General features: G+C 42.9%; 1 protein-coding gene across 2 annotated transcripts in view; it reads right to left on the reverse strand.

The window, feature by feature from the left end:
• Nucleotides 1–22,229, reverse strand: part of LGR5 (leucine rich repeat containing G protein-coupled receptor 5) — a 120,027-nt gene that overhangs the window by 36,801 nt on the left and 60,997 nt on the right. For both annotated transcript variants that reach the window (XM_058557628.1, XM_058557627.1), the window contains exons 3-4: nt 12,016–12,087; nt 2,465–2,536 (exon numbers count right to left, since the gene is read on the reverse strand). In XM_058557628.1, the coding sequence (XP_058413611.1) occupies nt 2,465–2,536; nt 12,016–12,087 (144 nt within the window). The remainder of the gene's footprint in view (nt 1–2,464; nt 2,537–12,015; nt 12,088–22,229) is intronic.

Below are 22,229 nucleotides of genomic sequence, written 5' to 3' on the forward strand. Positions count from 1 at the left end.
ATTTTTAGAGGGTAAATGTACGATACAGGAAAAGAATAATGTGGAAAAAATAGAGTGTACTTGAGAGAGAGAAAAAGAGGAATCATTAGAAAAAGGGCTGGGGGAAGGTCTAAGGGTTGCTCCTGTCCGAGAAGAGCTGGGTAACCGAATGGGGGCCTCCCACAGGTCTCCGCCTCATCATTCCTCGTGTTGATATGGAAGTAGCACGAAGGTCAAATTTGGCATGGGAAATGAACGGAGGATGGATAAAGAATGCATGTTTGTAATGACCATTAAACTTAAAACCAACATTTTTGGTTTGGAGCTGCTTAAAGGAAGCAGAAGGAAAACTATTAAACGCTCTGAATCCAGGACAACAGTTAAAACTGTAAAGGGCTCAGTGTGGCCCAACTTCCAATCTCGGTAAGAGGCGCCTTTACTTGGTACAACACAGTGTCTATGGTTGGTGGTGAAGTCTATGTTTATAATGCTTTTTGTCAAATCTTAATTCTTGTATCAAAGCAGCACACAAAAAATGTAGGTGAGAAAAAGTGGCACAGCACACACTGCCAACACTCAAACCCCTTCCCCGGGATCTGAGTGCTCTGGGCAAAGGGACTCGACAGATGTCACGTAACAGCCTGCACTGGGCGCCGCGTGTCCATCCAGATGCCTCTGTGTGGACTTGAGAAGCGTTGCATGAAGTTAACCCTCGGCTTTTTCACAGGGAGCACATACTCATAAGGTTTCAAACGTAATTGTTTTTGTGAACCAGAAACCAAACACAAGAGACACCTGGTGAACAGCAAACATCTAGATGGTAAGAAACTAAATCTGAGCACCTTCATCAGAGAGGCACCACCCAGTTTGGGTGAACAAAGATTCGTGGTTTCTCTTTCTCAAAGAGCTCACTTCTGTGTGTGTCCTGCTGTGATCCTGTTTCAGCTGATAGTGGCTTTTGGTTACAAACTCTTATCCTTCTATCTTCAGCCTACCTCACAGCTGTTTAAAGTTCCTCCTGGCCCTGCTATCATCTTGCTTTCAATTTAGCCACTAGACCCTGTGCCCTGACACAGACACCCAGCTGGAGAGTGTTCTGCTTCTTTCCTTCAGGAAGAGGCTCAAGTAACAAAGGAGCCCCGAGCCTGTGATGGCATCAAGGAGCTTCCGAAAATGCATCAGACCTACTCATGCCACGAAGGACTTGGGGGCAGTTTATCTATGGGCTGGTGAAAACCTAGGAAGTCATTTTTTTGACTGGAGTAAAAAGCTTAAAATGATCTCAAGTACAGATTTGCTTTCATTAAAAGAAAAAAAGATCAAAGGAAGAAAGTATCATCTCTAAATCTCACGTCCCTCCTTCTCTTGTGTCACCTCAGTGAAAGGCATTAGCAGACGGCTACAATTATTAACCAATGGATTCTGTACAATGATTTCCAACTAGAGTCTGCAGTATTTGCCTTTTTTATGCGTGTATCTCCCGCATCATTCTAGACCAAGAAACCAGTATTTTGTTTGACAGACGACGAGCTCCAGTGTAAATAAGATGAAAGCATATATTACACATGTGTACACCATAAATCATGTGATACACTGTGAACATTTACACATTCTGATGAGATGAAGACTTATGGACCAGGCACTTGTGGCACAGTCTTGCCCAATAATCACTGTAACAATTGCTTACAACCCAAGCTCCAAAACATCTAGCTGGTATGAAAATTCTTTTTGTGAAGAATAACTAATTTTTATTTATTCAGAGGTTATGAATCAGTGGAAGGTGGAAACTCCTGATGGAAAAGTTGTGGATTCAGAGCAGGGACCACCAACCCCACCACGGTGTCTGTTTGTGTGTGGCTGTGTGCGTATCTGTGAGATTGTGAGGATCTTTGTGTGGCCGTGTGTGGTGATGGGCAGGCTCTTGGTTTGTAGGTCTGTGCAGTGAGGCTTTAAGATATACTCTTAGATCTTAGGCTACTGATTTGAGGACCCCGATGTACACACAGAACTTGAAATATTAAGTCTTTGTTTTAACTCAGCAAATTTCATTACAAGGCAGCTCAGATAATCAAAAACAGAATAAATTGAAGATGTCAAGATGTCTAGATCGTGACATCCATTTTTCTACATAAAAGGAGAAAGTATTATTCCTGATTTGAATTCAGGAACTAAAATACTACAGGGGAATGTAGGACAAGATGCTGGAGGCCGATGTTTGTCCTGAGAGAGCAGCATACATCAGAGGTACTTTAACAGCAGGTTCTATGATTAAGGCTCAGCTCTGAAGCCCAAACTCCAACACTGTTCCTCCGGCACATATTGTCTAATGAGGACGTGAAGAATTCTTGCTCTGATGGAGCTCTTATTCACAATCTGTTTAGGTATGGCTCCCAACCAAGGAATTTACTAAAGTGATCAACTGGACATTTCAAAGGGCCTTCCCAAATTGACCCTGAGCATATTTTGCAATTTCAAGTATACGTACAGGGATTGAAGGCTTCGTAAATTCTGCAGAGCTTCTGTGGGTACCTGTCTTAGGTGATTATTCTGCAGCATACTGCAATTAAAACAAACAAAGACGTTAAAGAGAATTAGCAATAATTGAAAATGACCAGCCATAGCAGTGCCAGGCACTGTTCTAGGTGACAGGGGAACAGCAGAGCATCAGAGGAAACCTTGGCCCTTGGGGAGCTTACGTTCCTGTGAGGAGCGACAGATAACTACAAATTAACCAGTGACTACATAAGGTCAGACAGGTGACAGATACCATGAACGAAAAGCAAAACGTGGGTTTGGGACAGACAGTAACAGGGCAGTGAGTGAAGACACTGACTAGGTGACGCTTGAGCAGAGACTAGGATGGAGTCAGGGAGCGAATCACGGGAACATCTCGGAAGAGCAAGTGCAGAGGCGCTGAGGTGGGAGCTTGATGACCTGTGAGAGGAGCAGCTGAGTGTCCCTGGTGAGCCAGGGGGAGAGACGAGAGCGGATGGGAGAGGAGAGCCGAGGGTCCCCGGTGACCGAGGGGGAGAGACGAGAGCGGGTGGGAGAGGGGAGCCGAGGGTCCCCGGTGACCGAGGGGCAGAGACGAGAGCGGGTGGGAGAGGGCAGGGAGGGGGTCTCGTGAGGACGCCGCAGGTCACCGTGAGGCTGTGTTTTCAGCGTGAAGAGGACTTTGTGGAAGGTTCACGTGGGGAATGACGGGATCTTGGCTATGCTTTGAAGGCTTGCTGTGGTGACTGTGATCAGACGAAACAGACATAAGGACAGCACTGGGAGGCTCGCACGCGCCTCACACACTTGGACACGATTTAAATTCTTTCTGTGTAGTATTTGTGCTTTGTTTTCCTGGGTTCAACAGTCCTTTCAGAACACGGGGGCTACAGGATCAAAGCACCCGGCAAGAATGAAATAAAAGCAGATCTCTGCTAGCGGGGAAAAAATTCCCATTACATTCCTTAAAGTTTGCTGCCTAATGAATAAACGTTTATAACGCAGCCATTTTGCAGCCATTTCCCCCCCAGTATTTCATGTTCCATGTAAGCCAGAGGCAGAAGACTATTTTAGGAAAGCAGACATTTTTAGGAAATATTTTTACTTATTAGGTCACAAACTTACATTTGGATTTCAGAAACAATTTGCCTGGTTCTCTCTTCTCCACAACCGAAGTTTCTTTTCATTAGGTGACTAGCTGGGATTCACCCCAGAAATGTCTAACTCCAAACCCTGATGCACTTCACTGTGCCCTGCAGCATCCTCTCAAGAATGTCTGCTGAAGGCTCAAATTCTCAGATCATATGTGAGGGTATTAGTAAGGTACGATTAAGAGCATGGGTTCTCGAGTCTGACTACTAGAACTGTGGCCTCAGTGAATTACCCAGTCTCTCCATGACTCAGTGACCTGTAATAATACCCACCCCCAGGGCCTACTGATGATCCAGGGAGGGACAGCACATAGAACGACACTGCTGCGTGGTAAACATTCAGCAAAGCTCAGCCCTTTTTGTGTGAATTGATAAACTCCTTCTCAAACTAATCATAGTGATACTGCACTGGACATGACATTTTAATTAACGAGTTAACAAAAAAGAAAAATCTATGCCAGTGATTCTCAAACTTTAGGACTCATCAGAACCTGCTGCAAAGCTTGTGAAAACAGTTTGCTGGGCTCCACCCCAAAGTTTCTGGTTTAGTAGGTCTGTGGGGGCCAGAGAATTTGCATGTCTAACAAGCTCCCAGGTAATTCTGTGCTGCTGGGCAAGGCACCCACACTGAGAACCACCCTGTGCTGTGCCAAATGTTGCTAGCTGAATATTTTCATCTGAACTTGAGGCCACACGGAGCTTGGAGATGAGGCCTGAGTCCTGAGTCTTGGCAAGCACACCATTTGATCTCCTGACCCTGGGCCTCTTATCTGTAAATGGGAATTGAATAATATCATCTGATTGATAGGTGTTGGAGGATTAAAATATGAAGGTATTTATAATACTTGCACATATGCAAATATGAGCTTACGTGCAAATAAGATGTGAAAAATATTTGGAGATCATAAAATTTATGCTTTTCTCACTATGGCTGAGATTTTTTTTCTTAAGGAACATAAATCTGTCACTTGTATTCCAATAGTTTTACTCAAGTAATTTCATTATGTTAAACTTGAATTCAACTAACTTTTCATAAATCAAGGGTCTCAAAATGTATTGGTTCCTTATGAACAAAGTCAGGTTTTAGGGAGATCTCACACTTTACTTCCCAGTTAGGGAATTGGGAAAATAGTAGCTTGAATTCCATATTTTGCGTAATTTAGTTTAATATTAAAAGTTTACATTTCTATGTTATTTTACACTTTTCCAAGCAGTATTAATATATAATTTTAACTTCAAAGAAATGTTTTCTAAGTCACTCATTAATTGAGTGATAAATTTAAATGATGATAAGATACAGATAATGGACTTAATCAATGTCTAAACTTTGTAGGCAACGTATTACTGGTACAAAGTGTGTATTGAATTGTCTTTCTAACCTATTCTGATATAGAGCTGCAATTTTCTGATTCTATTTATCTCTTTGCTCAAAGCTTTGTAAACCTTTGCCTTTTTGTTTCAGGTAGGAGGGCTTCCTTAATCATTTCTTATAAGGGGAGGTCTAGTGGTGATGAACTCCCTCAGCTTTTGTTTAGTCGGGAAAGCTTTTATTTCTCCATTGTATCTGAAGGGTAGTTTCGCTGGATAGAGTATTCTTGGCTGATAGTTTTTGTCTTTCAGTATTGTTGAATGTATCATTCCATTCTCTCCTAGTCTGTAAGGTTTCTGCTGAGAAATCTGCTGAAAGCCTGTTGGGGTTCTTTTGTAGGTTATTTTCTTCTCTCTGGCTGCCTTTAATATTTTTTCTTTGTCATTGACTTTGCCAGTTTTACTATTATATGCCTTGGATAAGATCTTTTTGCATTGATGTAATTAGGAGTTCTACTGGCTTCATGTACTTGTAAGTCCAGTTCCTTCCCCAGGTTTGGGAAGTTCTCAGCTATTATTTCTTTGAACAAAGTCCCTGCTCCCTTCTCCCTCTCGAATACCTGTAAGCCTTATATTACTTTTCCTGATTGAGTCAGATGTTTCTTGAAGAATTTCTTCATTTTTTAAAAATCTTAGTTCTCTCTCCTCCTTCACCTGAATCATTTCTAGGTTTCTGTCTTCGAGCTCACTGATTCTCTCCTCCATAAGGTTGGTTTTATTTTTTATGCTTTCTACATTATTTTTTATCTCATTAGTCATGTTCTTCATATCCAGAATTTCTGTATGTGTTTTTTTAGAGCTTCATTCTCTTTGGTGAAGTACTCCTTCTGTTCATTAATTTCACTCCTGAGTTCACTGAACTGTCTTTCTGAGTTTTCTTGTAACTCATTGAGTTTCTTTATGACAGCTATTTTGAATTTTCTGTCAGTCAGATTGTAATCCTCTATGACTTCAAGTTTGGTTTCCAGAGAGTTGTTGTTCTCTTTCTGTTCTTCCATGTTACCACAGTTCTTCATGGTGCTTGATGAGTTGATCCTCTGCTGGCACATTTGTGGTAGTAAACACCTTCCTTATTTGGGTAAGGCTTTGATTACTTTGGTTCTGAGCTGCTTCTGGTGGTATTTGAGAGCCTGCACTTTCCACCCTTGACTGCTTCTGCCAGATGTGTCGTCAGTGCCCTCCTTGTGCTGTTTGTGTCTCTGAGGTTGCTGGTGCCTTGCTGCTTTCGATGTCACTGCAGTCCCAGGTGTTGCCACTGGGGTCACCAGGCCTTGAGCACTTCTGCTGCTGCCAGGGTTGCCTGGGTCCTGTGTTCCCCCACTGGCTCTCCACGGGCTCAGGTGCTGCTGCCTTGTGCACTACTTGTGCCACTGCTCCTGGGTTGTCTTGGGGTGCTGGCTGCACCGCTGCTGGGGGTGCTGAGTTCACAGGTGTTGCTGTTGCCATTGGGGCCCAGGTTCTTGTATGCAGCCCCACTGCTGGTAGAGCTGGTATTGGGGGTGCTGCCACTGCGGGCCGGATCTCAGGTGCTGCTGTGGTTCCTGAAGCCTCAGATCGCAGGTGCCACCTGCCACTGCTGGGGGAGGGGCAGGGGCTAAGCTACACGTGTTGTTGCTGGCCCTGTAGTCTCTGGTCACTGATGCCCACCAGTGTGCTTTGTGAGACCTCAGGTCAGGGCACTCTGCTCCTGCCAGTGAAATCCATGTTTTGGTTGCTGTCCCCACTGCTGGAGAGACCAGTGCCACTGCCAGGGGAGAAGGCGGGGGCTGGGTCGTCAGATCCACTCTGTGTCCTGAAGCCTCAGGACATGTGCACCACCGCCACCACGGGGGCGGGGGCAGGGGCCAAGCCAACGGTTGCCCCTGCAGCCCGTGGTTGTTGGCACGCGTGCCGGTGTGAGGATCCATGTTTTGGATCACTGCTGCTGAGGGGGAGCCAGGGGGCTGCTCCCCTAGTTCTTATTGCCTCCCAGAGGTCTAGTCCACCACCTTCAGATGCATAGATGCATGGATCACTCAGGTGTTCTGGCGTGCTGTGCAGGGAGTCCTTTGTGGATCACTGGATGTCTGACTGGTTGTAACTTTGAGGGGAAAGACACTCCCCCATGATGCTGAGTCACTCCCTCAATTGTCTTTCTATGCTTTGCTAATCAAACAATGAAACTATTAATATGTGGTTTTCCTAAAATAGTGGAAAATTGGAGTAGAGGATAAGAGATATTTAGATGGTTTCCCTTCATTGAATAGTTGCAAACTGTCTCAGTAGCTTTATATATCTGGCTTCAGAAAATGGAACTTAAATGAGCTTTACTAATGATAACTTATAAAGCTACCCCTAGCCACCTCCTAGCAATTTAAGTTTTCAACTACTTCTACTAGTAAAACATCAAAAATATAATTTAAAAAATTACTTAATTTAAGTCCTGATCGCTCCCTAAATAAAGAACTTTTGTTTAATTACTTTCAAATGACAAAACAAGAGCAAGTTATCTCGATTATATCCTTGTAGGTCTCCAACGAGTTAATTAGAAAACTCTGTTTTTGTTTAAGATATTCCAGTGGGAGACAATTTAAGAGTTTACAGCACTATAGAGTGCCATTAAAACAGAAAGCTTTCAGAACACGGCTGCTGCTTTCTCCTACAAACACTCCTTCATTTGACGCACTGAACATAAGCAGAACGTACCATGAACTGAACACGGGTTTAGGCACTGTAACTCCATTTTTATCATTTACATACGGGTAAGAAAAGAAAATGAAACACTTTCCCTAGAGACAAAGGATGACTTCATATTTTCTGAATTTCTTGCCCTGAGGAGCTTTAAAATATTCCCTATTCCATATAGCATCCCATGCTGCTCTAACAATATGGTTTCTTGGTTATCTTTTTTGCCAACAGGAATAAGTAAGAACAGGTGCAGTGAGGCAGAGGGAGATGAAAGGGGACTTCGAAACAATCAATGGTTTGATCCTTAGGTTCCCTCTGCCTCACTGTCCTGAGTTTAGAAATCAGATAACTATTGAGACTCTATTCTGGGCCTACATGGGAATGAGACAGTTTTGGCTAATTGTGACTTTTTTGTGGTTAGTTTCACCATCACCTCCAGGTGGCTTTGGTTCTGGCTGGGTGGTAGGAGGATGAGCCATCCCTTGACTGAGTGGCCAATCCAAGAACATGAAATCTTTACTGATGATAGCCTGGTTCAGAGTTCCACTGGACTGGAAATTCTGCAATACAGAACCAACAACCTATTTTTTATGAAGGCCAATATTTACAGGGATAATAATCTTAAATATTAGTTATCTTCCAGAGCTCCCAGGAACCAGATTTCAGATGTAAAACAGTCCCAGCTGAGGAGGGCGCTGTCTTCATTCTCCATCTCAATGGACTGGGTTACTTCACCCTTCTCTTCTAGTATACGCCCTCCTTACCCTTCTACTGGTCAGGGCCCCGGACAAATACTTCTTTTGTATTGTCCTCTCACCATGCTACAATATAATCAGTTATTTCTTTCTCCCAACGACTTTTGGACTTTATAAAACATTTGAGAGAGCTCCCACGAGGGTGGGGACAGGCCTGTTCTGTTCAGCATTTTGCCTCTGGCACTGTGGTTCTCAACCTATTGGACCCAATTCTCCCTTTAATACCAAATATTTTGTAATGCCTCATCTATTATACTTAGCTAAAATTCATAAAAATAGAGCCTGTCTACACACATCATTTCAAAGAAAAAAATCAATATAATGTGCTGCCCTAAGGGTACATATTATAGAGGAGAAATAAAAGTAATTCATAATAAAGTGACATATATGTCAGTATATACGTGACACTCAGATGTGAGTACCCTGGGAGATATTTTTATGAACGAGTCAGATGTCTGCCTCTACTTTTAATGGATAAGGTTGAGTGGGAGAGAAATGACACCATCAGAAGCTATTCTGTACAAGATCAGGGAAATGAGAGGAGAGGCCCAGGCAGACACCAGAATAAGAACAGGAGTTAAGGTACAGAACAGACTATACTGACTTTATATATTGGAAAGAAGGAAATAAGTTTTATTAAATAAAGAGACATGCCAAGATGGATTTCAGATTTTGTCGTGGGGAAAATTAGGAAAGGTTACAGTCTCACAAATGAGTGCCCCTCACAGAAAAGACCGGATCAAGATAATTCTCTCTCTTTTACAAGACAGGGTTGAAATGTCGCAAAGAGCATTTATCCTATCTCAAAATTTCGTTACCTGCTGAGGTGAGTGTATCCCCCCATAGGCAGTGGGGGATCAAGGCTATTGGAAAAACAAATAGTCATGACAGTGCCTTCATAGAAGCTGGGTGGTAGACCCTGATGGACAGCAGGACAGTGAGATTAAAAAGCAACAGGCCACTCCCAAATAAATAAATAATTATATAATCATCACAGAATAGATTTTGTATGATTGTGCTCCAAAAATTTTAAAAGAACATAATACAAAATATTTATAAAGCAACCTTTATTAATGAAATTCAATGAGATCCCTGTTTTTCATGTTTCTCTGCTAATTTAATGCTAGTTACTTTTAAGAAGGTTTACATCTCCACGTTATATACCTTTAATTTGTTTTGTGGTTTTTGAGGTAATTCTACTGCACTAACACCATTTTAAACTAAATATGTGGTTAGAAATCATACAATACTTGGAATAAACAGGATGCACAAACTGAGTTAATTATTCAATGAATTTGAAAGTATATATTTATTCCATTTAATTTTTCCTGTACAGATTATTAAGCTTATACAGAACTTCTTGTAAAACCTTTTAGTATTATTACGTGTGAAAGTCCTCTTGATTTACATGTGGTGTGGAGGGCAGTCAGGAGTCAGGGAGGATGCAGGAGAACTCTTTATGCCGGGCTGAGCAGCACATTGCAGGACAGGTCACTACAGGCCCACCATCTGCAAAACCAAAGATGCCCCCAGAGGTTCCAGACCACTCTGTGGCAGGCAGAACCACCACAATTGAGAACCACTGCTCTAATGCTGAGATGCTTTCAAAACATTTGACAACTGAAGTTGATAGTTGAATATCAGTCTTTAAGTCAGCAAAGGAAAGGGAAGGGTGAAGACGATTCCGGCAGGGGCCTGGCTCCTCTTGAACTCTCCGCACGTTGACTGTGAGCCACCTCAACTGCAAGGTCCGAAAACGCCACTCCCCGGCTCACCTCTCTTCAGCCTGAAACAGAACACTGTCCATGTTTTTTGGACATGACATGTGGGATCCCTGCAGCCAGGACCCTTTCTCTCTTCCAGGCTCTTCTCCAGACACTCCCCTCTTTCTCCTAAATGCTCGAGCACCAACCTGCTTGGAGCCGCCTGTACATCCAGGTACTTCCTGCCTCTGTGTCTCTGCATGTGTTGTCCCCTCAGTCGGCCAAGTCCTGGTTGTGCTTCAAGATTCAGCTCCTAGGTCATCTCTGGAAAAACATCTCTCCTGGGAAGCCGAATCTGAACCACCAGACTCGACTAAAAGCTTCCCAACCCCTGTGCTTCCATCGTGCCCTGCACACATCTCTAGACACATTTTCCAGAAGAATCAGAGGGGATCTGTTTGTTGGTCTTGGTCCCCCTATCGTGATCACACAGTCCACCACTAGATTATAAGCTCTTCAAGGACATGGACCATACTTACTGATCTTCATATTTCCAGCAATAATTTGTTCAACTCCACTTTGAGTGGCACACACACACACACACACACAAACACACACACATACACTCTAGCTCAGTATATCCAATATACATTTTTGTTAAGTGAATTAAAATAATTGATTCTAGTATAATTTATTTGACAAGTATCCAAAATGCTTAGTGGTACATAGTAGGAAAAACATCATCTTAGTTGTCTTATCTAAACTTGATTTACGTGATGCCTTTTAAATGGTTCCAAATATTTAGCTGGATTCATGAAGATACAGGTGTGTTAGAGTTGGTGCTATAGCTCAGAATTTTATCACATAATAAATTAATGTTAGGATTTGGCAATATAACAACTTAAAAATATTTCTGCCTAATAGAAAAAATTATTTAAGGGTGGGGAGACCAAACCCAATTACCCAAGCAGACCAAACAATGGTCCTGCCGTTGACTTTAACTTTTAACAGAATATTAACTTTAAATAAAACTACTTTTAAAAAATAGCCTATGTATCTCTCAGGTCAATGAAATGAAATTTCTGTTAAGCAGAAGTATATCAAATGTCTTTTTAGAGTTTATAACATTTATCTCAAAGAAAGAAAATAAAATCAGGCTATTTTCTCTGAGATAATATTTTCCTGGTATAACGTTCAACTTGCATTATCTATTTTCTCTACCTAGGTGCTTGTTTTTTTCTACACAGAATAAACTGAAAGAAAATTAAGCAATGAGTACTAGAAGAAAGAGGTATTCAATAATGATGAGTTCTCTGATAAACAAATTGGGAAGTTGGAAATTAAATAATCAGAAAACCTATGTTCACAAGTCTCAATGAATTAACATTTCTCAATTAAACAACTACTCAGTGTATCTATGCGCACTAGGTTTTTCCACATCTATTTACAAGTGGAACATAAACTTGGCATTTTTTAGCTGATTCTTACTCAGTACAGTATAAGGAAACAAACTTTGTAAATGGTTTGAAGCTGTGATCTCATCATGTCAGCATCACAGAGATTTATTCACTTGGTGATCAAAATGATTCAAGAAACTCTCCCCAACTTCATAACAGAAGGAAAGGGAAATACTCTTTTAGAAGTTTGAGGTGATAAGTTGGTTATTTAGAGGCAAATAAATTTAGATATTAAAGTTAGAAAAGGAGAGATGAATATTTTTCATACACAAATCCAGCCAGGTATAGTATGGTTCTACAGTACCAACAAAGGTAGACTTGAGTTCAGATGAATTATCCCACGGCTCTCAATAGCTTATTAGAGGGATACAACCTTTACAATTAATTAGCATCCACTTGACACTAAAACCGGAAATACAACAATAATATCTGGCTTACTTACAGAACTTTGAGACTGTGAAGTCCCGCGAATGCTCCCTTGGGAACGGATGTCAAAGCGTTTCCGGCAAGTCGTCTGCGGATTTCAAGAGAGAGGACAGAGAGTGAGCTCAGCTCTCTTCACGGGGAATTCATTTAGTTGTTAGAAATTCAATACAATTGTGTTCAGACCACAAATGCCAAATGCAACTGTAAAGAACCCTGTTTTGTTATATTTTGCAAAAAAAATTCTGTAAATCAAAAATCAAAAAGCTGGCAAAAGAAGTGCCTAAGAAGAAATATAATAAATTATGTATTTTACAATAAATCATGTAATAGCTGACACTATACATATATACATATAAAACTCTCCTTTAAAAACATTTTTATACAAAAGCTAGGCAAGGGGACAGGCAGCATGGGCGGTGGTTGTGAGGCGATGGGCATTACTACAGAAAAGATGGTGGGGAAACCTCTCTGCTGAGAGGCCACACCTGAGCCACACAGGTATCTGTGTGATGGAAACAGGAGCACAAAAGCCCTGAGGTGGGAGTGGGCCTGGAGTGGTCCAGAAACGCAAGGAGGCCACAGCATGGCTGGAGTGGAGTGACCACGGGGGAGAATGACAGAAGGTGAGGCTGGAGAGGTGTGCAGGGCCACCACGAAGGGCTTTGGAGGTCACAATAAGGACCTGGAGCAGGGAGTGATGTGAGACCTGTGTTTTAAAAGGGTTCTTATGATGGGACCCATTTAACAGGGAGAACAGACTCTGGGGGCAAGAGCAGAAGCATAGGAGGCAGCTGGAGCCATTCAAATGGGAGATGCTGGTGTTTCAAACGGGGGATGCTGGTGTTTCAAATGGGAGATGCTGGTGTTTCAAACGGGGGATGCTGGGGTTTCAAACAGGGGACGCTGGTGTTTCAAACGAGGGACACTGGTGTTTCAAACGGGAGACGCTGGTGTTTCAAACGGGGGATGCTGGTGTTTCAAATGGGGGATGCTGGTGTTTCAAATGGGGGATGCTGGTGTTTCAAATGGGGGATGCTGGTGGTTGCAAGGGGGGACGCTGGTGTTTCAAACGGGGGACGCTGGTGTTTCAAACGGGGGATGCTGGTGTTTCAAATGGGGGATGCTGGTGTTTCAAATGGGGGATGCTGATGTTTCAAATGGGAGATGCTGGCGGTTGCAACGGGGGATGCTGGTGTTTCAAACGGGGGATGCTGGTCGTTCCAACGGGGGATGCTGGTGTTTCAAACGGGGGATGCTGGTGTTTCAAACGGGGGATGCTGGTGTTTCAAATGGGGGATGCTGGTGTTTCAAATGGGGGACGCTGGTGCTTCAAATGGGGGATGCTGGTGTTTCAAACGGGAGATGCTGGTGGTTCCAATGGGGGATGCTGGTGTTTCAAACGGGGGATGCTGGTGTTTCAAATGGGGGATGCTGGTGTTTCAAATGGGAGATGCTGGTAGTTGCAATGGGGGATGCTGGTGTTTCAAACGGGGGATGCTGGTGGTTCAAACGGGGGATGCTGGGTGGCACAGCCATTGGAGGTGGTGAGGAAGTGTAAAAGAGAGAAAAATCCAACTGGACAAACACGAGGGTCAAGGTGAACTGTAGGCAGGCAAACAAGAGCAACATTCTCTACCTATGGTTTCATTATACGTAACCCATATGCGTCTGATCAGTTGTCCAAAGTGCTCTACGCAACACTGCAGTCAGTGAATTGTATATGACCGTGACACAGCAGAGTTACTCGTTGAATTACAGCAGACTTAGGCTTGGCTGATGATCACAGATGGCTTAACTGATCTGACTAAACTGAGTAGTAATTGCTATTTCAGCCACATGTCCCTAACGATCCTGTTCAATCACGACTCCGACAGTACATTTTTGAGTTCCAAAACGTAGCCTTAAAATGGGGCTCATCAACTCTTCCTGCTGCTACGGTTTCAAGTAGCGTGATGGTTTCTGAGACACTGACTTTGGAAATGGAAAGGAGAAAGGAAAACTTTTTATTTACTTATTTTATTAGTTTAAATTACTGTTAGGGATAATACCTTTCTGTCACAGTTCCTGAAACACGGCTCTTCACATGAATTGCTTTTCTTTTCTGGGCAAGACTTTGAGGCCCTGAGACTGTGTCAGAACTGACTGCGGTGCCACCGCCCTGTGTTATCAGGGGAGTTTGTCTGGGAGCAAAGGAATTTATGATGTGCTGTTAGCCACTTGCTGATCTATCTCGTTGACAAAAGCAATTTAAGGAAATCATCGCATCCTTCTCCTCTTATTTCTTTACCATGTGGGATGGTTTTAGTAATTTAAAAATTAAATATACATAAACTATAGGGAATAAAAGACTTTCAAATGAGTTCACGAACAGTGAGAACTGTACAGGAAACCTTCCCGTGATGATGTGAACTAACAACCATGTCCAACCCTAGAGACCCACATACCATTTAGCTGAGAGGTTTCGTTTTTTTCTCTGTTTCTAAAATTATTTCATGGGAATATCTCTCTCATCATTTTCCTTTCTATAATGAGATACAACTTAACAAGAAAAACTTTTATGTCTTTTTATGTGATATAAAAAAGTTTTTATCCTTAAAGATACAGCTCCACACGTAAGACTCATACTGTCCCACCGTTGTTAGTTTTACTGACAACTGCCATAAAAAGAAAAAACAATCATTAAGTTACAGTAGATACATTCCTCTTCAAATAAATCAAATAAGTAGATGTTTTGGTGTTGTAACAACCAACTAAAATAATTTTGAGAATGTATGTTTCTTTGAATCTCTGCAGTTATTTGAATCTCTAAAGCAAAGTACTCGAAAGGTTTTTTTTGTAGCTTCATTTTGTAAAACAGAGGGATGAGAGCCAGGCAACGAGATGCGGGCCCTGATTTCTCCTCTATGGATGGTGGCTTGGAGGGGGAGAGCCGTGCGTGAATGCTGAGCATGGCGGGGTGCCAACCCTGCTCTCTGAGGGGGACCCTTGGGAAGATTCCTGTGCAGGGAGCCATGGTCCAGCATGGTCCCCTCGGCCGAGTTCCGAAGGCAGAGGAACGTTTTCAGAGCTAAGAGTAAGGTCCTAGCGACCTGTACCAGGCCTCCTGAGTCAGTACCCACAAGAACCCTTTTGACTTCTAACTCTTAGGTTTTTTTTTTTCTTTCCCTTTTTGGTTTTCTTTCTTCTCACCATTAATTTGCTGTGAGACAACACAGGTCACTTCTCTTCCCTGGGCCTCGTTTCACTTATATTTTTAAATGATAGCATTCTTCCTTAAGGTCTTTTTCTGCCCTAAAGTTGTGTTTACATCACATGTGCAATGCCTGCTCACCCTCACGCTTTTCTCCCTCATTCTCCCTCCACCCCACGTTTTTCTTCTTGTTTATTGTAAGATTTCCTTATTACACGTCACTAACTTTTTTTTTTTTTTTTTTGTGAGGAGATCAGCCTTGAGCTAACATCCGCCAATCCTCCTCTTTTTTTGCTGAGGAAGACGGCCCTGGGCTAACATCTGTGCCTATCTTCCTCCACTTTATATGGGACTCCGCCACAGCATGGCTTACCAAGCAGTGCGTCAGTGCGCGCCCGGGATCCGAACCAGCGAACCCCGGGCCGCCGCAGCGGAGCGCGCGCACTTAACCGCTTGCGCCACCGGGCCGGCCCCCACGTCACTAACATTTTAAAAGCACTTTCTCATTCTTTATATCAGGAGATAGGTCAGTGATTATTATGGTCCACATTTTATAAAGACACCAAAACCTAGAAAGGTTTTAGGTGAAATGAAAGACATTGCCCCTGTCCCTTTCCTAATTTCATTTCAATGTAATCTAGTCTTTTCTTCTGGTGCATGGAAGCTGTGTAACAGCAGCGCTTAAATAATCAGAGCAGAATGAACTTGAATATGACAATCCTTGTGATTTAAAAGAAGACATTTCAGACTCCTTAGCAATTTCATGCTGGCTCCTAGAAGTTACTGCTTTATTTTCCAACTATTACAAAGTACATGAGACTTAGTGGGCACACGTTCCATTCATGCTAAATGAGTTTGTTCTAGAAATGTGGTGAGGGCTAACGTCAGGCTTCACAGGACTAGTTTTCCCTTCTCCCATTCTGAAGATCTGATGACACCAGCTTATTTCCAGTTTTCTGGCACTATTTTCCTTCTCTGTGGTTTTCCAGTATTAATTTCAGTGGCTTTGTTACTATTTCTGAATTTTTTTTCACTCTTCTGAGTTATAATTCTCCTGAATAATTGTAGTTAAACTAGCACTTAAAATTTCTGAAGTGTCAAAATATCCCCCCTTGAAAAAAATTCTCCTAAAGTTAGCAAAAACCATAATAATATTGTAATTAGTGATTTTCAAACCATAATAATGTCGTAATTAGTGATTTTCAAAAGACAAAGTGATGAAAAAGGTAACAGTCAATTCACATTGACTGTTCGTGATTCAACTCAGTTGATTAAGTGCTCTTGTTGCTTTGGGGCCACCATATTCACAGATTTGGCTTGGATTTACCCATGCAGGAGCCAAGTGTCTGGTCGCCACAGAGTTAGAGACACAACAGAATGCAACTCATAGCGAGACCTCGTCTGCTCATCTCGCCTCTGCTGGCAGTAACGCATCACTGTAACTGAGCAAGCCCACCACCGCACCTCTTCTTTCATGAGAGGCTCATGCTGGTTGGAAGGGCCGCATATTAGAGTTAACCCTCCGGCACTCATCTTGGGTAAAGTCTGCTGCAGCCTGTTCAGCAGCCTTGGATATAAGAACCATGACAGTCCATCAACTGTTTTTCTTCCCACTGGAGAAAAAAGTGTCTTTCCTAACATGCCTTAAGAAACTGTGGTTTCCATCCCCCTCCCTCAATAAGTTAAGCATATCTAATTGGTCAAATCCAGCCCCAAGTCATCCTTTCTTAATTTGTGTATTTATGACCATATTAAACTTTGTTTTCATCATTAGATAAGATAAAAAAAGTTCAGATTTCAAGGTTTAAGGGATAAGACCACTGGACTGAATAAGTGAACTCTTCAGGTCAACAGGGACATCCCTTAGTGGGCATATGGCCCTATGGTTTCTCTAACCACAGACTAATGAAGTTCAATTTTCAACTCCTTTGTGAAGTCTTCCTTAATCACCTCAGTTCACAGTCAACTTTCCTGTAGGACATATTCTATACAATGCTGTCTATAAAGGTCCATTTTCTACCCTTTTATATGTATTCTACCTGATTTGATTATAGGCTTCTAAGGTAAAGAATCTTATTGCCTGCCCAGAGCAGGGAGCTGAATCAATAGTTATTGATCGATCATTTGATCTTGTTCCCGAAAACAGTTGGCCACAGAGCTACAGTTGCTTCAGGTCTGACATAACTATTCCAAGATGGCTGGCTAGTCATTACATAACCAGATCCGAAACAGGTGAAGAATGCTCCTTCTTCATTACGCATCAAATTTAAATTCAGCAATTTACTTGAGTACTTTTAATATGCCACATACAGTGCTTTTGGGAATACAAATAGTATTTACCTTTTATTAAACAATTTATAAGTACTAGGCACAATGTTAAGTACATTATATACATTGTGCTATTTAATTATTATAAAAATCATATTAAGGGACCAGCCCGGTGGCATAGTGGCTAAGTGCGCGAGCTCTGCTGCGGTGGCCCGGGGTTCGCAGGTTCAGATCCTGGGCACGCACCAATGCACTGCTTGTCAAGCCATGCTGTGGTGGTGTCCCATATAAAGTAGAGGAAGATGGGCATGGATGTTAGCCCAGGGCCAATCTTCCTCAGAAAAAAGAGGAGGACTGGCAACAGATGTTAGCTCAGGGCTAATCTTCCTCACACACACTCACACACACACACAAATCATATTAAACAAGTGACATACATGATTATTCCCCTTTTACAGATGGGAAAGTGGGCCTAAGAGAGGTTATTTGCTCATGCTTACATAGAAAAGTTTACACAAGAGAATTTGGTTCAAGCATAGCATTTTGGCTCCAAAATTTTAGTTTTTAAACCATTACTTTGGTTAAAAGTAGGTTGGTCAGGAGCGACCAACGTAAAAAAGGACACATACAAGGACACAATGGCTACATCACCCGAGGTCCTGGCCTGAGAAAACTGTTGCTCAGTCTTCTTACTCAAAGTCCCCCCTTGCCCTCAGATCCCGTACAATCTTACTGCCCTCACCACTATGACTGGTGGTCTCTCTTTCTTCTTCTCACAAATCCCTCTTTTAATTCTCATCCTCCAAACACAGATGTTCTTCAAGTCTCTGTCCTCACACCTTTTCTTTATCTAGTGACACTCAAACTTTAGTATGCATTGCCATTACCTTAGGAGCCATAAAAAATTCAGATCCTCAGGCCTCAATCCAGATTTAGTGAATTAGAGTTTCTGGGGGAAAGCATTCGGGAATCTGCATTTTTAAATAAGCAGCCCAGGTGATTTTAATATGGGTAGAACTCCACTCTGGGACACACAGAGCCTATACATAACCAGATCAGAGGTCCTCATCTGCCCCAGCACCTTCCACAACCACCTCTGTGTAAACAACTCTCCAACTATTATCTCTAGATCAGACTCATCATGCTCAGACCCACATTCCAACTGTATTGTTGACATTTCCAATGTCCTGCTGGCACCTTACACTTAGCATATTCAGAACCAGACATCCTTGTGACTCCAAAATATCAGTTGTTCCCCTTGACTTCCCTGTTCCTATTGACTCTGCCTCACCAGTCTCCTAGCTCCTAGTCTTACAACCTTACTCAGAGTCATAGCTTACCTTCAGATGTCCCTTTCAGTCCCTACATTCAGTCAACTGATGAGTCCCTGACTGTCTTCCTCTGCTGTGAATCTTCCATATTCCCCAGTGGGTCTCAGCCCACCTGTAGGGCTTTAGAAGAATGATGTCTAGGTCCCCTCCGAGACTATTAAATCAGAATCGCTGGGAATAAGCCTTGGTAATTAGTAGTTTCAAAAATGCTCCAGGTGATTCTAATGCATATTCAAGGTAGGAAACTCTGAAATAGTTCTCACAGTTTAACACTGATAGGGTCACCTGCAGACTGTCCTGGTCTCCATCCCCAGAGACAATGATTCATTCACTAGTTGTTAGGAGGATTAGGAGAGGTGACTAGTTAATGGATTTTAACAGTTATCCAGAGGACACAATGAGAACCTGAACCAAGTGGTGATGAAACAGAGTGAACACATGGAGAGACAATGTGGAATTTAGGACTTGGAAACTGGCTGATATAGAAACGAGTGAAAGAATGACGACACAAAAGGAGTGAGAGACACAGTGATCACAGGTTTGGAAAATAAGAATGCTGATGGCCAGCAGGAGAGGCAGGAGAAAAAGCTTGTTGGGGATGTGTGTGTGATGAATCTGGTTCCGCACTTGCAGAGTTTTAGAGTATTGGTGGGGTGGGTGGATGTGTCCCTTAGGTAGTGAAGATTCTCAGTGTGGTCCCTAGACTAGCAGTATGGGCATCACCTGAGAATTTGTTATGAACGCAAATTCTTGACATCCTCCCTCCCACCCCAGTCTGCTAAAGAAACTGTGGTGGGGCCCAGCATGTGCAGTTTAACAAGCAGCCCCGGTGACTCTGATGTCACTAAAATTTGAGAACACTGGCCTAGAGTAGTGGTCCTCAAACTTTATCATGCATCAAAATCCCCTGGAGAGCTTGTTGAAGGCAGTTTCCTGAGCTCAATTTTGAGTTTCTGACTCACTGGGTTGGGGTGGGGCACATGGGTTGGGGTTGCATTTCTTTTTTTTTTTTCTGGTGAGGAAGATTGTCACTGAGCTAACATTTGTACCCATCCTCCTCTATTTTGTATGTGGGATGCCACCACAGCATGGCTTGATGAGTGGTGTGTAGGTCCATGCCCGGGATCTGAACCTGCAAACCCCAGGCCGCCATAGCAGAGTGCGCTGAACTTAACTGCTACGCCACCGGGCCGGCCCCAGGGTTTACATGTCTAACAAGCTCACTTGTGGTGCAAGCGCTACTGTCCACGGAACACACTTTGAGAACCACTGGTCTAGCAATCAAAGACAAAAGAGATCTGAACCAGAAATACAGACTTGAGAGGTCATCCATGTAACAGAAATAGTTCAACTTGTAGGTTTCTTTCCCAGACAGCTGCACTGTCTCTTGATGGGTCTGCAGCCTCGGAACTGGTCTCTCTGCTTCCATAATTCCCCAATCTATTTTGCACATGGAAATCAGAGAAATCTTTTAAAAGCGTAAATCCTATTACTTCACTAGCTGCACGCGACCCTCCAGTGGCTTCTGGTTGCTCTTATCTGAACTCCACACACAGCCTGATTGGTCCACATGATCTGATCTTTGCTTTCCCCCAACCCCATCCATGTCCCTTCCCCTCCCTCTCACTCTCTCCAGCCACAGATCTTTCAGATCCACAAACGTGGCACATTCTTTCCCACCTCAGGGCCTCTGCCCAAACTATTCCCCTGCCAGAAACACTCCACCCAGCTCTCAGGGCCACCCACCCCCATCCTCCTAATCAGTGCTTAGATGTCACCTTCTTAGAGAGCCTTTCCTTCCCTGTCACCCCTCATTACTTACTCTCTGCCTAACCACTTCAGTGTTCCTCATCACTCTTGTCACAATCAGCAAATCTTACAGGAGCTGGTTCCCTTCTTATCAGTTGTTTCCTTCACTATGCTGTAACCTCCCCGGGGCAGGGACTTGTTGAATGAGTGTGAACTTAGCAAGTCCTGTTCACTCTCATGTTCCCAGTGGCTCAATAAATACGTGTTGAGTGAATGACCCAAAGAGTATGAGAAAGGAGACACTAAAACTAAGTGCAGAAATTAGGAGTTTCTTATAGGAGTTGGGGGTGGAGGAGAAAGGAATGCTGAGGAAAACAAGAAGAGGAGGCAGAAGGGTAGGGAATTTTCAGATGGTGCCCTAATTGCCAACAAAAGAGATACACACACACACACACACATACACGAGCACATACAAGACAAGATACAGCTAAATGTCTACATCTAGATGCATGGATAGACACTGGGAAGAGAACCAAAACAACTGAGGTGAAATAACACTAGAGAAGAAGAGTTTCAAGGAGGCAGCATTTATCATCAATTGCCAGATCTATGAAGACAGGAGACTGAACACTGTGACAAGGTTCACACAAGATTCACAAGGAGCAGGAAGATTATTCATGGGCATGAAGGTGTTTTCATTTTCCTAACACAACCCAACATGTGAATTATAGTTTACCAAAGTTCTCTCATCATCACTTCATCTGATTTTCAGAAAAAAGTCTCAAAAGACCCGCGGGACAGCTCTCACACGATGAGGAAGGAGAAATAACAAGGGCAGATGGTGCTTTCAGGAAGTTGGGTGGTATCTCCTGATGCAAATTTCATCTGCATTAACAGATATCTACTAGTCACACAGAGAGTCTTCAAGGCTAACCACAATGTGACCAGACAGTTCCAGGGAACAACAGTAACTCAAAAACAGATCTCCCTAGAACATCTCGTGTTTCTTTCCTAAACTGAGTATTTGATCCCAATAGTGTTTGAATCTGGGAAGATTTTAAAATACTACTCAGAAATAAAGACTTTTAACTCAGGCTGTTTAAAACGGTAACAATTCATTTTCCCTCTGGTTTAATCAGACTATCTAAGTTTGATGGAACTTGTAGGCCAGCACTGGGCATGGTCTGTCATCAGCTCCTAACGTCTGAACCTCACTCTGATGGACCAAATGTAGCCTCTTTACGTGTCCAAATAGCAACACAGACATGAAGCCCCTGAATGCACAGACTGGACAAGACACTGTTGGAGAGAAATGCAACTGCCGTTCAGGGTGTTGAAGTCTGGTGAAGAACGAGCTGCACTGGTGCCCATGCCCATGAAAGCTCACAGTTAGAAACAGCATTCTTCACGGGTCCCATGTCCCTGGGATTACCGCAAAATCAAGCTCATGAAATAGGAAAAGACGAGGTTAGAATCTTCCTGAAGGTGTTTTCATTTTACTAATACAACTCAATATGAGAATTATAGTTTACCAAATTCTCTCATCATCATTTCATTTGATCCTCAGAAACACCTCAAAACACAGGCAGAGCACCTCTGACCGTTATCCCTGAGGCCCAGGGAGGCCAGTGGATTATCAGGTAGGATGTGGCAGAACCCGGACTTCTGCTTCAGATCCTGGGCTCTCCTCTC

The sequence above is a fragment of the Diceros bicornis genome, chromosome 17, assembly GCF_020826845.1.
Source record: "Diceros bicornis minor isolate mBicDic1 chromosome 17, mDicBic1.mat.cur, whole genome shotgun sequence".
Lineage (NCBI taxonomy): Eukaryota > Metazoa > Chordata > Mammalia > Perissodactyla > Rhinocerotidae > Diceros > Diceros bicornis.